At 34.4% G+C, this 18856-nt stretch overlaps 1 protein-coding gene across 1 annotated transcript; it reads right to left on the bottom strand.

The window, feature by feature from the left end:
* Positions 1-1549: 1549 nt before the first annotated feature.
* Positions 1550-17688, bottom strand: LOC132008086 (superkiller complex protein 3-like; the record flags this gene model as incomplete). Its single annotated transcript, XM_059386468.1, has 17 exons — positions 17613-17688; positions 17125-17265; positions 15438-15539; positions 14488-14627; positions 12072-12158; positions 11718-11821; positions 11127-11253; positions 10082-10261; positions 9438-9562; positions 7367-7620; positions 6111-6213; positions 3859-4035; positions 3625-3769; positions 3380-3458; positions 3234-3295; positions 3064-3120; positions 1550-1618 (listed from the first exon to the last, which is right to left on the bottom strand). Coding segments are annotated over exons 1-17 (2028 nt in total), but the record flags the coding sequence as incomplete, so codon positions are not given.
* Positions 17689-18856: the final 1168 nt, after the last annotated feature.

Genomic DNA, 18856 nt, shown 5'->3' with positions numbered 1-18856 from the left:
TTTTTTTTTTTTTTTTTTAACCTCCAGACTTCTAGTTTCCACGGACCTGAGGTAGAGTCTCAGCATATTTATTTTTCGAAGTGCCTCAGAATTTTAAATAACATACCTGTATCTTTAAATTTATAGACTATGAGGTACGTTAAAATTACTTTCAAACTCATCTATCTTTTATTTAAAAATCATATATTATTAATATTATTTAAGAAATAATATTAAGTCTCACTTTTACTGTTACCATTTAATTAAACCTACTAGTTAATGTCTGAAATAAATTATTTTTAAAAATAAAAGGAATTGAAAAATTTTTTAAAAAATTACTTAGATAGCTCTGATTAGCATCCAAAATCTCCTGACCCAGACCAGTACTACTCAAAGTCAAGTACCTGGACCAGCGCCAGCACCTGGGAACAGTTAGAAATGCAAACTCTTGGGCCCCCTGAATCCAGTAACTTACACAGAGATTAGTAGTAATACCATTGCTCCCAGATGCTACCACAGTTCATAGAACCACAGTTCATAGAGTTACCTTTCTAACTCTACTTGCTTCACCAATTAACTAGAATTTGACCCCAAAATCAAAAGTAGAATAAAACATATCTAAATTCTGATTATTAATTTCCTGAGATGGGTGATGCTCCTGCTATTCTCTGAACCAAAACAATCAACCACTTACTAATTCATTACAAGTTCTCAACTAGGTAAGACCCTGGGGGCCATCGGCCAAGCCCCTTCTTTTTCAAGGCAGAAAAATGAAATCTAGCAGTGATATGTTCAGATAAAACAATCAGGTCAGTGATGGACTCGCATTTTTAACCAAATATCCTGATACCTATTTGGCAATACACAAATCTAGAGTGTGAACAGAAGAACAATACTCATAAACCACCATCAAATCAAATATGAAGGTTTTACAGAAAATAGGAAAACATAATCAGAATGATCTTTGTCAATGTTAACGTTTTTGGTGAATGTGCATTTAAATAACAGAGTTTTGTTTTTAGCTCAAAGGCTCCACCACCCCAGACCAAAGCTTAATCATACAAGTTGTATGACCGTACGCACAATACTTAGGATCTCTAAACTTTAATTTCCCCATCCATGAAAAGTTTAATAACCACCACCATCTCAATGCACTGATGGAAGATTAACTGAAATAACATATACAAAGAGACTAGCACAGGGACTAGCACAAAGAAGTCCTCAAATGTTACCTGTTATCATTATTATCATTGTTATTTGTATTAATAGTTACTTATACCACTTTACATTAATAGGTTGTTTATATCCTGGATTATTTATTTTTATTTTTTATTTATTTTTTTTTTTAAAGATTTTATTTATTTATTTGACAGACAGAGATCACAGGTAGGCAGAGAGGCAGGCAGAGAGAGAGAGAGAGAGGGAAGCAGGCTTCCTGTGGAGCAGGGAGCCCGATGCAGGGCTCGATCCCAGGACCCTGAGATCATGACCCGAGCCGAAGGCAGCAGCCCAAACCACTGAGCACCCAGGCGCCCCTATATCCTGGATTATTAATAAACATATATCTTACTTGTCCAATCCAGCACATTAAATAAGATGGATCAAGAGATTGAGCCATTTTGAAAGCTTCATGAGCTTGCTAGGAAAAAAAAGTAAAAAAAAATAACATGCCATTTTATTAACTTAGTATATATTTTAAACTGTTTAAAAAGCATAAGAGAATAAGATAAGTCACACTTATCAACATAAACACTTATAAATCTAAGGTTTCATTGTTTAAACAAAACTAGCAATGTTTAAAACCATGTTTTAACTACGTAGTCTTAAAAGCCTCTAGGTACAACAGATCTCTCTACCAGCTTAGGGGTTACGGTCCCCACTGAAAGGGCAATATAGGGGTGTACCTCATAGCCTGTAGAACCTCTAACCAATCACCCATCCATTTGCTAGCCACAGTGTGACAGAAGTACCTCCTACTGCCTCCTGAAGCTTAACTGGTAGGATAAAAACTAAAAACAATGACGCATATCTGCTACTGGACGAAAAACTAACAAACAATGACGCATATCTGCTACTGGATGAAAGAATGAGCAACATAAACCTGTGCCAAGCAGTCAGGAAACTTTAAAGATCCCTCACTTGGATTCATTAAGTTACGTGCTTATTTTTCTGCTCTAAACACTTATTGTTACATGCTGCCTGATACTCTACTCAGTAACCTGTATGTGACGGCAAACAGTCTTATTTTTCTTATGAAAAAGGTAGTTCATGGACAGCAAGTGAGTTGTGCTATCATAAAACTACATTCATAGCTTATTAACTAAGATTTAGCTTTATTTAAATTTTTAAAAAATATTTTCACATTTTAAGATCCAAATTAATATTCTCCTTCATTCTGTTTAGTTTTTGAAGCAATCTAGGAGTGACTTAATTTATCTCTGAAAATATTACTGAAGCTATTTTAAAAGGATGATATTCAATGTAACAGCCGAAACACAAAATTGTGCAGATGTGCTATTATCTACAGATTTATGGAAACTTTCTTTTTTAAAGATTTTATTTATCTATTCAACACAGAGAGGCAGGAAGGGGGGATAAGCAGGCTCCCCGTGGAGCAGAGAGCCCAATGCAGGGCTCGATCCCAGGACCCTGAGATCATGACCTGAGCCAAAGGCAGAGGCTTAACCCACTGAGTCATCCAGGAGTCCCAGATTTATGGAAACTTTTAAACATGGCCTAGAGACACGTTTCCAATTACAGTATTTCGCATTCTCTAATATGTAACTGTTCAGGCATGACAAATTACATTGTGGCATCTAAAGGAATTAATATACACTAAGAAAACCCAACATAATCATAAAACCAGAATTTCTTCAGTTGTGTGGAAAGGAAAATAAATCTTACCCAGTCACTATTCATATCTATAATAAACTAAGTGTCATCAATTATCTAGCATACAGGAGAACATACTAAATAGACAATAATATTCAAAGTAATTCCCCACAAGAAGAGGAGCGATTACAAAGAGGTCATAAATAAAGAACGTTTTTACTTTTAATTTGACAAAACAGAAAACACATTTACCTCAATGTTTTCATTTGCAAGGTATAACACTCCCAAGTTGGTCCATGCAACAGCATTCTAAAAAAACATATATATACACAATTAGGTTCCTGCCTACATGGCAGTCTCAGAAAATTATTAACACTAAATTCTTAAGTTCTTTATCATTGATAGACACAAAGAACACCCACAATTTGTTCCGACTGGATAGACTTGATGAAACAGTGTTGAGCAAGGGCGTAATTTCTAATACCTGAAAAATACAGAATTTGATGAAACTGAACTTTATTACCTAAAACCATCTTCTAAAAATATTGAAATGTTACTCAGTTCTTACCATTGTGACATGAAACCACTCCAAGAGCATTCCAATATAAGTGATTTTTACTGTCAAGTCTCACTGCCTTTTTCAGACACTGAAAAGTAAAATTGGATTAGTTTTTATATCTTGGAACATCAGCATTTATATCAAGATAAATGTGGTTTTACATGAAAACACAACAGTATCTACTTTATCAAAACATCTATTAGAAAAGCACTTTGTTTTTTAAAAAGCTTATAAAAAATTTCTCAAAACCATACATGTAAAGACTTCTCCAACAACTCTTTAGGATCATTTGTATTGCTGCCTGTTTCTGCTAGATGCTGTGCTTGGCGATAATAATTAATTCCAAGGTCACACCATGTATTAGATGTAGACATCAGTTTTAACGCACGACCATAACACCTACGGAAATATAAAAATAAATGTTACTTTTTGTTAAAAATGTCCTAATTCAAAGTGAATGTCATTATCTAGCAATCTTTGTGAATTACCTTCCACCAAGATGGAGGAGCTCATTCTTCTTTAATACTTGTTTGCCTTCTTTCTGACCTAAAAGGACTCCTAAAACAGTAACATTCACTTTAGATGGTGAGACAGCATACAGACTCGTACAAGCATCTCCAACTAGCTTCCAAAGGCAAGAGACATCAGCTTGATGTTGCAGAGCCCTAAAGAAAACAAACAGTGTGATTCTTATAAATTTTTTCCAAACAATGGGAAATTTATCTCTCTCATTATAATCTTAATTATGAACTACTTCGTTGGTTAAGTACAGTGCATGCTTTACTAAATTCTTTCTAAATGGACCACATTTTTATCACCTCCCTATTAGGAAGAAGAAAGGAAGGGAGAGAAGGGGAAGAATTGATCATTTTAAATGCCAGACATTTTGCAAACATGTGAAGACCCATATTTACTGAAGCAAATAAGACTGAATGCACAAGCTTAAAACAGTAAGTAAAAATATTAATTATGGTGATAAAGGTCACTTCTTTTTAGAATCAGAAAAATCTCATTCTAATGGATGGAAATGGAAAAATCCATTTCTCTTCAGTTTTCTCTTCTCAAGATCTTAGAAATAAAACACGGCAATTTCACTTCAGCCAAATCTCAATAATCAGCTATCAAACAGCTATGTTACTGGCAGATGGACAAGCAGATGGAACATTTCTCATAGCCTTTTCTACTAAAAAAGTCCAGCCAAAAACCATTTTCCAATATCTTCCTGAGAAATAAGATTAATTATGGCAGTCATTGCTGAAAGCCCACTGTGAGGATCAGGAGGAAGGACAACACCATTTGTAGTTCCTCTGCCCAAATACCTTAGCATAATTTCTAAAATTGACAGCATGATAGATAGCATAATGCTAAGTGAAATAAGTCAGTCAGAGAAAAGCAAATACCATATGATTTTACTCATATGTGAGATATAAGAAACAAAACAAACGAGCAAAGGGGGAAAAAAAAAAAGAGGGACAGACCAAGAAACAGATTCTTAGCTAAAGAAAACAAACTGATGGTTACCAGAGGGGTGGTAGGTAGGGGAATGGGGAAATAGGGGAGGAGAATTAAATAGTACACTTGTTAGGGTGAAAAGAGGTAAAATAAAGTAAAATAAAAAATACCTAAAAATAAAAAATAAAGTTGACAGTATGAAAGAAGAAAATAGAGTGGAAAGAGAAACAGGCAATTTCAACAGCCTAAATTCTTATTTTCTTTAAAGCTCAATTAAAAAAATAAAATATCTGTAAAGTGAAATAACTTCTATCACGCTTACATAAGAATTAGGGTAATATGAGCTTTTAAGTCTAGAAGTAAACATAAATTTGGGGATTATCACTTTAAAAGTTTCATAGACCTCCATTTAATTAGCCGTGAATGCTATAGGCTACCCAGAACATAATTTCCCATTGTTAGAAAGACAGTATATGTATTTCAAATATCATCACTGAAAGGTTCACATTTACTCTTAACTACTAATTCAAATGAAGCATGTCCTCTTTACAATATCCTGTCCTCTTTGGAAAGATCTCTATTATATGAAACTTGAAAAGCAGAGATAAAAATCTGTGGGAGAGAAAAGGCTAAGGTTTTCTTTTCATATTTGGTTCATACTCAAAATCAATTCTGGAGCAACCAAATCAATAGGAACCAGAAGAGACGACAAGCAGGAAAAGAAAGGAAGGGGAGCACAAAAAAGATGTCTAAGAAAAGAATAATTCAAATATATGTGTAACAGACTTTTAAAGATCATCTAACACAACACTTCTATTTAGCTAGTGACTTTACAGTTCTAAATACGAGATTTACTCAGATTTTTCTGATTCCCTTAATATTAGACATCACTTTTTTTCCTACACAGATTCTCTTCAGGAAAAATGAGATTGCTCATTTCCCCTCAACTGCAACCCTACCAATATACCTAAAACAGGCCCTTACTATCAAATAGAACACTGATACGTTGTATCCAAGCTGCCACTTTCCTGACAGACTGCTCCCCACCCTTTCCTAGCATCTAGCATGTCAGCTGCTACTAAGAGCAAGAAATTCTATCTGTTCCCCAATGCAAAATTAATACAATATGTATGGTACAGAATTCATTGGCTAGTCCCTTATTCTTTGTGTTTGATATTCTGAATAATGATTGCTTTATCTAACAGAATAAACACAGAAAAATTTTCTAACTTTGGCTTTATTATAATTCTAGAAAATAAATACAATGAATAATAAGAATAATACTAACCAAGTAAAATATTCCAGTGCTTTTTCGATGTAGTCTACAGCTTTCCCATCAAGATAATCGACGAGAGCTGCTTTTGCCATCATGAGATGGCATTCGCCCAAACCTAAAACCAGGTTAAGTTTTTAGTTATTAAAACACATACAAGAAACACTCAGAATAAAGTTGAAAAAAAGAAAACAAAACATAGTGGTATGATATTAAAGCCACTTTCCAAAAACAAAACTCAGTAGTATTGTATAAAAATTATCTTTAAGTATGGTCTTGCATACATTTAGTATGGAATTCAAATGGCAAGGTTCTATTAGAGTAAACATGTACTAAAAGTGATAAAAATCTATGGAAAAGAATTTCCTTGGCTTTGGGCAAGTTACTTAACTCAAAACCTCAGCTTTGAAAATGCTACTGAATGCTTCTCTCCTTCATCTTACTATTTATTAACTATTATGAAACAAGATTTGATCTTTTTATATTCAAAACTGGATAGCAGACTACACTGTAAAATTTAAATGAAATAGCAATCTCCTCAAGTGCCCAATAAAGATTTAATAATTAATAAATTAATTTCACTTGAGGAAAGTTTTTCAAAATTTAAAAAGAAGTTTTCAAGATCTAAGTCACGTATCACTTTCAACATACACTATTTCTGACTTAAACCATAATTGTTTCATTTAAAAAGGAAAAAGAAATAGAGTAAAGGACACGTAATGGGCTCCAGGTTTTTAAAAATGGTTAGATATAATCATGTAAAATTTAGATTATATATGGATGGTGTCATTTTACTTTATATTACCAAAAATCATTTGTTCAGAAGGAGTAGATATATACAGACAAAATGAAATTAATTTAGATAATAAAACAATGTAAGTTGTTCCTGAAGTTCAAAAAAATGAAAAAAAAATCTCCTATAAGTTAAAAAGTAATTAAAATATATTGAAATATTCTGAAGATATAGTAAATTAATTATTAAAATATTAGAGCAAACTCCTGTTTTAGAGATCCACCAAATAGCTATCATACAATCTGATCTACAAGTTAAATATTTATCATATTACTATTTATGTACTGTTATGAAACAAGATTTGATTTTTCTATATTCAAATCTATATAACAAGTCATACTATAAAAGGTCCATGAAAAAAGACACCTTGCTGTTGACAAAAGAAATCCTTTTCAGGTTACAAAATACATTCCGGAAGACATTTACTCAAGGATTTTAAACTCTAGTATCACAAGTCAAGGGGGTATTAAAAAATTACCTTTCAAAGCTGGCACATAATCTTCTTTCTTTTTAATGATCAGCTGGTATTGAGCTACCGCCTCCTTATATTTGCCTAGGATTTGCTGTATTGCTGCAACCTTAAACACACTGTATGTGGATTCTGGGTTCAGCTCACTGGCTTTTGTGAAGGATTTCAAGGCTGTCGTATAGCCACCTCTGCTTAAGTATGCCTCTCCTAATGACTCCCAACAATTGAAGTCCTTTGGGTCTGCCCTTAATGCTGCCTGTAAACTAAAATTTCAGTAAATAGTTAAAGGTAAACTAAAGGTAAAAGAACTATTTCCACATCTGAAAGAAAATAAAAAATAAATAATTCAACTGAATCACATATAACCAGGGTTCCTTCTATTTATAAAAGTGCTATTTAAAACAGGTATACGGGACAACTGGGTGGCTCAGTCAGTTGAGTGACGATTCTTGATTTCAGCCCAGGTCATGATCTTGGGGTTGTGGGATTGAGCCCTGTCTTGGGCTCCACATTCAGCAGGAAGTCTGCTTGAGATCCTCTCTCTCTCTCTGCTCCTCCCTCCTCCCTTTATGCATTCTCTCTCTCAAATAAATAAATAAATCTTAAAAAAAATAAAGCAGTTATACCTTTTCCTTTTACAACTTGAACATATATTTTTATAACTTGAATATTTTAATACTAAGAAATTTTATTATAAATTTGGAATGAATAAGAACAAAATACCTTTTCAAACAAGTGCTGTTCAGAATTTTTTTCCTTGACTATCTGGAAGAATTCTAGTTTCCCACCAGAATAGGTATGTATCTCCATATGCCTCATGATGAGTAATAATACCCCACTGATCCTTCCACCAAAACAGAAATATCACAGTATTCTAGGTACTGATATAAATCAGAAACTTTATCTTAATCCAAATATATACATGTATATATATACATGTATATATTTCTCACAAACTGGAGGGGGTAAAAATAACTGCTACAACAATTTGTTATGTTCAGAAAAAAGGTACTTTCTAATCCTTTCTAAAAAGAAAATATACAAGGCTTATAATTAATTGTGATCATTCACATTTAAGTACTTACATTTTAATTTTTCAGTGTAACTGTAGTAATGAAATTTATCTCTTGCAGTATAACCAAAAAATTTTATATAGACAGACTGAGGTCTTATAAACTTAATTAAATTGATAGTGAGATGCTGTGTTCTCATTACTAGGAAATGCTAAGGCTCTGTTATACTTCCTTATAAACAGACAATCTTTGTTCTTCATTTTTTTAAATTGAAGTACAGCTGACGTAAAATATTATATTAGTTTCAAGTGTATAACATACTGATTTGAAACTTACAGACACTATGAAATGTTCACCATGATAAGTGTAGTTGATAAATATATTTACCCTCTGTCACCAAAGTTATTACAACACGATTGACTATATTCCGTATGCTGTACTTTTCATCCCTGTGACTTATTTATTTTATAATGCTAAGGCTGTATCACTTAACCCCCTTCCCCTACATCTTCTTTTTATTATGTATTTGTTATTATTAAATATATTTTATTTATTCTTTTTTTTTTTAAGTAAGCTCTGTGCCCAACATGGGGTTTAAATTCATGACCCTGAGATCAAGAGTCGCAAGCTCCACCAACTGAGCCAGCCAGGCTCCCCTATTTCATTTATCCTTAAGTATAGTTGAAACCAAATGACTAAAAATGAGCTGCACCAAATGCACACGAAGATGGCAAATATATCTCCTGCCCCAAAACAAAGCATGTCATGGGGAGAACAATAAAAGTATCAGCTTATTGTCATTCCTGAAGTTTCCATATGTGTAACACTTAGAAGACTTCACTTCATTAGAATGGCTACCTCCTTAACAAATGGACATCATTTAATTTATTTTTGCAATTTCAGTGTCTTGCACATAAAAAGAACCAATCAATTATAAGCAAATTTTGCTACTCCTTCTCTCAAAATATAACCTGGAATGAGGCAATTTGTGAAGTCCACTTCGGGTATACAAAGAGTTTAATTAAAAAAAAATACGTTAATAGTTTAAATGTAATAAGGTGACTTACTCAGCCACAGCCTGAGAATGCTGACCAGCTTTCAAATAGTATAGTCCTCGCCTAAGCCAGGCCCATTTTGCTGTTCCAGCACTTGCCCTTTGAGTTACTGCTGTTAGGATAGCTAAGGCAGTTTCCTGAAATTAAGAAAAGACTAGTATTAGAGATCTCAAATACCATAAAAGTACGCAACACCTATATAAAGTATTCAAACATTTTCATTTACTGCTTCTGATTTTTTAAACTTACACCGGTATATACTCAAACTACGGTTTCAAAAATAAGTAATGAGTAATATAATGTCTGCCAATGAAAAGAAAATTTACTCCCTAACAGTGGCAAAAATATTTCTATTGTGTCTACAAAGAAAAATTTTAAAAAATAGTAAACTTCGGGATGCCTGGGTGGCTCAGTTGGTTGAGCAGCTGCCTTCAGCTCAGGTCATGATCGCAGAGCCTGGGATCAAGTCCCACATCTGGCTCCTTGTTTGGCGGGGAGCCTGCTTCTCCCTCTGCCTCTGCCTGCCACTCTGTCGGCCTGTGCTCGCTCTTGCTCCTCTCTCTCTAACAAATAAATAAATAAAATTTAAAAAAAATAGTAAACTTCAAGTACACACATATAAAAATATTTCTAAGGGCTTAAGTTATTAGACATACCATCTCTTCAAGCTCCACACTTAAGTCAACTGCCGCAGCCCCAGATTCAGCATCAGTATCATCTAATTCAAAAGCTTTCCTATAACAGCCACGGGCTCTGTTTTTATCTCCTACCACATCTCTGTAGTAATGACCTAAATAGCGGAAAACTCTGCCCATGTATGGATCCAGTCTGGCAGCCTTTGAAACAAAGATTGATAGCAACACATTATTAAAGCTTGTCTGTGTGATTCTCTTTAAAAACATGAAAGATAAATACATAGGTTAAAAGAAAAATGGAACACCTTTGTTAACCATAGAAAAATATGCCAACATGTCCCTTAATGTAAGATTTAAAGCAACAGGAGAGCTGGTTGTTACTACTTACAGAATGTAAACAAGTGTAAAAAAATTATTTCTTTGTTAAAAATAAATGTGAAATTAGAGTTATTATTACATTAACCTTCTTTTATGCATCAAGGTAAGAATGTAAGACTTCAGATCTTTAACATCTAAAATATGAGAAATTAAACATATGGAAGTATATATGCTCACATTATAGTGGAAATTACCTAAAAACAGTATTTTTCTCCAGAGATAATTATGTCCCATCTTCTATAATGTGTGTTTCTGAAATAAGTAATTTTTACATTTTTTATTTTCTCCTTGAAAACCCACATAACATTCTCACAAAACCTAATGTGTAAGAGATGAAACACCAAAAAACTCTAGTTTAAAAAAACAAACAGTTCAAGGGTGTCTAGGTGGTGCAGTCGGTTAACTGTCTGACTCCTGGTTTTGGATCAGGTCATGGTCTCATGGTTGTGAGATGAAGCCCTGCATTGGGCTCTGCACTCAGCATGAAGTCTGCTTGAGATTCTCTCTCCCTCTCTCCCTCTGCCCCTCCCACTCATGCCCTTGCTCTCTCTCTAAAACAAATAAATTTAAAAAAATAAATAAAAACAGTTCAGAAAACAGTAATTTTAAGTGCCTAACTTATATGATTATTATTTATTTTATTAAAAATCCATTTCAACTAAGAATTGAATAGTAGCATTTGTTTTACCTTTAGAAAGTGGGTAAGAGTCTTTGTTTTATCTTTTCTTGTTTCTTCATTCATGAACCAATATGTTAACCCAAGTTGGTAATGATATTCAGCAACTTCAGCATCTTTCTCAAGAGCCCTCTGAAAACTAAGTCACCAAAGGGAAGTAAGAAGATAGACAGAAAACACACACATGCACACAATGTAGGAAACTCCTGGTTGGGACAAAGTTGGAGTTATTCAAAGATGCTAAATCAGAAGTAAGTTACTACTTTAGAATTTAGATCACAATGAGAAAAAAATTTTTTGAAGAGAAGCTTATAAAAGCACAATGCCTTTTAGCTTTACCAGTGTGCTAAGCATTTAGGAGAACACATCAAACACTGATCTACTCACTGACCATTATGATCAGCTAGTTAAATTTCATACCCATTACAGAATTTTCTTACAGGTACTGTGCTACATGTTACATACATTTCTTAAAAATACTAATGCTTATGCAGATCATATTACACAAAATGGATCTTTATCAAACTACTCATTTTGAATTTTTGAGAAATACAGTAACTTAAGATATGACTAGATCTATGTGCAGTCTAAACATATCCTTACCATTTCTCTGCTTGTGGATAGTCCTTTTTGGTAAAATGAATCAAAGCTTCCAGGGCATGAACTTCAGCTAGGTCAGGGTAAGAAGAGAGAAGGTCTTCCATAATCTATAAAGTAGATACCTGTCAATTCTTTATCCAAATTAAGTCATTTGTAGCTTTAAAAAAAATTCACAATTTAGGGAACCTGGGTGGCTCAGCTGTTTAAGCATCTGACTCTTGATTTTGGCTCAAGGTTATGAGACAAAGCCACAGTCAGGCATTGTGTTGGGAGTGGGCCTACTTGAGATTCTCTCTCTCCCTCTCCCTTTGCCCCTCCCCAACCAAAAAAATTCCAGTTTGAATGAAAAAAACCAACCTTAGAAGCTTCATCTAATGAACCTTTGTTCAGATAGGCCAAGCTTTTAAGAACCAAAAGTCCTGGGACATTATTTGCATCAGAAACCTAGAAAATAATTATAAAGAGATTAGGTCTCTTTCAACACAGAGCAGCAATGTTTGCTTTAATTAAAGAATGACCATAGAAGAACACAGAGTAAAGACGTACAGATCCTTATTTTTAACACTATGAACACACTCATTCTTTATAACCTTTTTATTAGAGAAAATTTCAAAAACATTTCAAAAAAATTAGAGAATAGTATAATAATCCCACATGTACTCATTATCCTACTTCAAAATTATAAACTCGAAGTCAATCTTTTCTCATCCATACTTCCACCCATTTCACTACACTCCTTCTTAGATTACCCCAGATATTATAACTTTTCTTCTGATACTTTACAATATATATCTAAAAAGTTCATTTTTATATAACATAATTGTACTACCATTATAAACACCTCGCCAAAACCAACAATACATCCTTACTATCATCAAAAAATTATCAAGTGTTCAAATTTCTCAGTTGGCTCAGAAAATATTTAAGATTTTGTTTTAATCAAAATCTGAATAAGGTATATGCATTTCAAGAGACGGTTTCTTAAGTCTCAATCTATAGGGCTCCCTTCCATCTTTTTTCCTCTCTTACAATTTAATTGTTGAAAAATATGGGCCGCTTGTCACAATTTCTGAGTCTGGATTTTACTGAATGTATTCCCATGGTCCTGACATGTCCTTTGGTCCCCCATATCTTCGATAAATTAGTAGTTAGGCCTCAACACATAACATGATTCAGTTTTGATGCTTTGGCAGGAATACTTCACGCGTACATGCACTTGGTTATGTATGGTTCTTTCTCTTGGGTGATGTTGTTTAGCAACCACTGATCTTCAATGCCTGGATCTATTAATTCATTATGGACTGCAAAATGGTGATTTTCTAATTCTGCATTTCTTCTTTCCTTATTGATGGAATATTTTAATAACAAAAAATTCCCCCCCCATTATCTATTTGATTATTCTGAGCAACAGTTCATAAAGGAAAGGCAAGATAAATACTTTGAATCTTGCCAAATGGTTTCTTAGCATCCTCCAAAGAGTTTTTAATAGAGGATTTTATTGATTTTTTTTTGTACCATCTGGAATACATGAATTTAAACTTAAAACCCATTTGATATCTTTCCACCCACAGTAGTTACTGGTGCTCAAACTAACCTTTAGACAGTGACAACCAACCCATGGTAATTCCTAAGCCTTTCTAGTATAATTCTAGAAGTCTTTTTTTATAGTTTCCTTGCTTTCTAGCATTCTAAGATGTCCTGGGCTCATCCTGTATATTTTCTGTTTCAGACATGGACATTATCAGCTCTCCAAGAAGCTTTTCTTTGTGTGTGTGTGTGTGTGTGTGTGTGTAAACAAACAAAAAAACTGAAAAGACCTCCTCAAATCATTCACACAAAATACATTACTGGTATAAGGCAAGCAGAAAATAAGAAATTAAGATAATAGTTCTTGAAGGATGCTGACAAATGGTCTAATTTTAATGAAATATTATGAAATGCAAAGTCCTTTGAAATATACAAAACAATGATATTTTAAAAATTCAAAACTCCACAATAATTGAGTGATATAATTTTAATTTTAGACCAAAATAGCCTTTAGCGAACAAAAATTTTAAAAGCACCATGTTGTTATAATTCACAATTTACTAGCTTTTTGCCAGGGATTTTCAAATTGCTTGAACCAAAAACATTAAGAAATAGGATTCCTAGGGCACCTAGGTGGCTCAGTCGTTGAGCATCTACCTTCGGCTTAGGCATGATCCCAGGGTCCTGGGATTGAGCCCTACATCCCAGCAGGGAGCCTGCTTCTCCTTCTCTCACTCCCCCTGCTTGTGTTCCTGCTCTCCCTGTGTTCCTATCAAATAAATAAATAAAATCTTTAAAAAAAAAAGGATTTCTTCTTAAATATCAATCTCCTTCCGTTTTATTAGACTGAAAAACAAATAAATAATACTATCTACAATGAAGCTACTGTGTCCTTCATTGTTCTTATCAGTAATCTATAAACTCTAAAGGAGGAAAAAATTTAGAACCTCGAATTAATAATAATCAATAAGTAACAGCCTTAGAGGTCCAAAAGAGAAAAGGAGAATAAGAACAAGACTAAAGAAAGAAATTGCATCGTATGAAGAACACTATAAGTACTTAACCAAAAGGTAAACAAATAACTTCAGTAGTTTCCAAGTGTGTGAATGATTTAGAAAATGCTGATGTGATTAATTCATACCTCTAACGTAAAATCTGTTTAAAAATAAATACTTATAAGGAGAGAGTAGTTGATGCCTGGTTGACTGCAAAAATAAAGTTGGAGGGAAAAACCTGGTAAGACTACCTGATCAAGAGTACAAATTGCTTCCACTGAAGATTCATAATCTGAGAGTTTAATCAAAGCCTCTGCTTTCAAACGGAGACAAAGATTCTTCTGATGAAGACTGCCACCGGACACACCAAGATTATCTATGTTCTTCAGAGCTGACAAAATTAAGGACATCTGAATGAAGACAACCATATTACTTCATTTTTTTCTTCTTATGGGTGATAAATAATAAATTGGAGATACAATAAGAATAAATTGCCAAAACAACATACATGAAGAATAATTCAGAGCAAAATATAAATTCTTCCCTGAATTCTTTATGGAAATATCTGCATTTAAAACAGAACAGAACTAAATTTAAAATCTCTATCTTTCTGTAACATGAACATCCTGAAATACAATGGCTATCTATATCTGCTACACAACAAAGGTTAGCCAAAGCATCAGTACACAACTTAGCAAATGAGGGATACTGAGGGAAAAGAAGTTGAATTCATATAGACCAGGCTGAACTCTTTCTCAACTACAGAGGCTAGGCCACCGGCTGGGTCAAGAGCAGTGAACCACTTTTTATGATTACCTATCCCCTCACATGACCCATCTGACCACATTCAAATAGGCTCCAGATGCCTGAGACTTCTCATATTTACATCAGAGAAATCAAAAGCTCCTGAAATTCTGGACGCACCAGAAACTGCCTTATTACAGACAGAGTACCTCCACACAAGCCTAAACTGACTGTCAAAATTCCAAGTACAGGGATCCTTTGAAAAATACTGGTAGTTTAAAAGATCATACACAACATGCACATACACTTGGCATTATTTAACCATCTCAATGAAATTTAAATTGGTCAGTAAATTAAAATACAAAATAAAGCATGTAAGTTTCTTTAAACCAATATCTTTTTCTTCTTTAATATAAAGAGAAAGAGGGTTGGCTACCCTTACAGATGTCAGTAATACCTTGATTGCATGAAAGAACAGCTTCCTTAGGTCTATGCATTTTAACTTGGACTTCTGCCAGATGATACCATCCAGCCGTGCAAAGAGGGCTTTCCTTTAACCCTAAAAGGATAAAAGCAATCACAAAATCCAAGCTTTCTAGGATTACTGAGATAAGTGGCAACACCATCTACTCTCCAAATCAGACCTCTCCTCTCCCTTGTCTCTCATATATAATTATTTGCAACATTGATTCCATGCCCCAATCCATTTCTCTAAAACTGCTACTTCAGCTCCCATCTCCACCATCTTTATTCCAGACCACTGCAAGTGCTTGCCACCCACTCCAATTCATTCTCTACACTGTAGCCAGAATATCTCTACAAATACAAATGGAATTATGGAATTCCCATTTTTAAAACCTTCCACAGGTTCCCAGCTGCCCTTAGGATAACATGCAAACTCATTCACAAAGTGTGCAAGGCCCCTCTCCAGTCTCCTTTCTTGACTCTTATTGCTCCCATAGGTCATTCTCAATGTCGTTGAACTACCCTGAATTCCAGCTGTGCTCTCAGTCTCAGGCTATTTGACTCTTGGCTTAAAATGCTCCTCCTACCCTAAGCTGGTATTTGTAACTCATATCTCTATTCAAATGTGAGTTCATCCACAAACAAACATCATACATACAAAAGTAAGTTAAAGATAGGATCCTAAGGATGGGGGGGCATAGATATAAATAATTATGTTATGTCTATATCTATGTCTATATCTTTATTTTACAAATGAGAACATTGAGACAAAGAATTTACTTAAGTCTTCTCAAGGTCTTGAAATTAGCTGGAATCCAGACCTAAGCAAACTCCAGAGTATATATTTTTTTCACTTCTATCTTAAATATACATTCCTCAGAGAAAGGCCCAAAGATAACTGCCTACTGACTATGCTAGCTAGGATGTGAAGGAGAATTTTTCAGATCAAAAGGCAGATCAAAAGTTATGAGCAGAAGGAAGGAGGGGAAGGGACAAAAACACGGAAGGAATATGTTTTGTTTCACACAACCAACAGATCCGACGCAGGAACCTGCTAGATGTTTTAACTGATAGCTTTTTGCATGAGCCAATTTGAGACACTCTGAGCTGAGGGCTGCACCAAAGCCCACCTGAGTGACCCTGAAGTTCTGTTTAGCTCACTATAATAGTAAGATTTATTGCTGTGGATGAGGTCTTCAGCCATTTTGGGAACATACAATGTATGCACTAGCATGCTAACAAGGCAGGCATATATAGCTCAACCAATTAATAGCATATGGACTCATTATCTTTGAAAATGAAGCATTGGAGCAGGAAAGGGCAAAAAATCAGACTCGAGAGGTTTGCAAACCTTGTGAAGGAGTTTGTATGTTATCCTAGGGGCAGCTGAAAACCCATGAAAGGTTTTAAGCAGGGGAAGAGAGTACATATATATTAAGTTTCTTAATGTGTACACCAGCTCTCTACCAACACCCTCTAATACACTGAATAAAAGCTTCCTGTATTAATCCCACAGGGAGACACTGCCTTGAGGGCTATTTCCTGTCTTCTTACTTGTGACAGATGTTGCTTCAACACTTCCTTGGGTTGTGTTCAATTTAATGCATCCCAAGAAGTTATACCCTTGAGTTTGTTCACAACTTAAACCTCATGTTACATGCTTTATACTGTACACTTACCTTCTGTTAGGTTACTAACAGCATCTTCATACTTTTTGTCTTGTAATGCTTTAATGCCTAAACCAATGAAGCCTGGACCACTTCTGGAATCCATTTCCATTAATCTGCAACAGTACTGCTGTCCTTCATCAGTAAGACTGCCTGGGAAAAAAAAGGAGAAGTTATTAGCATACATACTCCAAATTTCCAATTGCCAAAACTTATATACTTTAAGCTCAAATGCTGTCTTACACATCCTCTACCATATCCTGACTCCAGGAATTTGAAACTTAAGTAGACCAACAATACTAAAAAATACTAACATACCATTAAAAAAATTATGCTTCTCCATCTTCTTAAATATTGGAGGTAGAAACCACTTTACCCACTGCAGTATGGGTAAACTGAACCCTCAAACAAGAAACCTACTCCTATTTGCCACTGCTCTAAGACCCATAGCCTCCTGCTTGCCAGCTCTCCTTTTCCTATTCCACAGTAACTTCGCCAACCTCTCTCCTTGGGCAACCGTGCTGCTAGAGACGTAGCAGCCAGGATGTCAAATCGGGCGGATTCTTCCAGAATCATACGACCAAAAGACAGACTACTTGTCAAGATATTGTACAAAAACTTAGTTACATTTTCTTAGGTTTACAAGTTTAGCAGTACTTTTCTGCATTCTTTCAAAAACTTTCATTTCCTATATAAGTTAATGGTTAAACCTATGTAATAGTCATCCAATGCCTACATTTGTTTCAAATTTATTTTGGCAAAATAATTTAGTTTAGAAAACACTATTTATTTTGTTATGTTTGTTTTCTCCAAACCAATATCAGGATTTCCATTCCCAGAAAAGCACAAAAACAAGTAGAAAATATGATTTCTGCTTTGAGCATAAACTGTTAAAGAGTACTCAGCATTTTAATAAATTGCTTAATCACATAGGAAAATTCTTAAGAATTAAGACAAATTATAGCTTGAAGCAGTAAATACGGGGAACAAATAAAAATAATTTGTTTGAAAAAGCAGCTTGATGCTTTACTATCTATTTAAAACTTGTTGCCCCCAGACCACATGGGGAACCACTCTTTCAGTCTCAGATGTCAAAGATAAATTCCTTGCATGTTACCATTTAGGTTATACATTTCAAATTTTTCAAAACCAGATACACTCCAATGCATAATTTATGATATTATACATTGATTTATAAATCCAAATTGGTACCAAAAATTCAAGGAATTCTTAATGGCTAAAGAATTAAAACCTCAATACTGTTTGGTGAGCTTTGAAAACAAATTGGAAGAAATATTACTTTTTTTAGTTAGCCAGTAAAAAGGACCTCAACCAGCAATTATTATGCTTCTAGACATGAATTACCTTCTGTCAATATGTTCTCACTATGGCTTCCATAAATGTAATTTCCAAAAGCAGACATGCCTAGTAACATACACCCTTCTCCTCCCAAGCAAACCAGTGGGTTTTTTTTCTTTCCCACTCCCTTTTCAACCAGTGGTATTGTCTCAACTAGACATCAGAATCACCTGGAGAATGCTAAGCCCCACTCTCAAAGTTTCTGATCTGAACGTTAGACCTGAAAGCTGGGACTTCAAAGAAATTCCCAGATAATTCGACTGCTACAAGTTCAGAGACCAAATCTGAAGAACGACAGGCCTATAGTATTTACCAACACCATATACCGCCTTTATTGTTAGTCTTATATATACACTGCAGTTAGTACCTCTAAAGCTAAACAGTA

This window comes from Mustela nigripes, unplaced genomic scaffold (assembly GCF_022355385.1).
Source record: "Mustela nigripes isolate SB6536 unplaced genomic scaffold, MUSNIG.SB6536 HiC_scaffold_57, whole genome shotgun sequence".
Classification (NCBI taxonomy): domain Eukaryota; kingdom Metazoa; phylum Chordata; class Mammalia; order Carnivora; family Mustelidae; genus Mustela; species Mustela nigripes.
The sequence above is the reverse complement of the archived record's forward strand: the minus strand, read 5'-3'. Positions and strand labels throughout refer to the sequence as shown.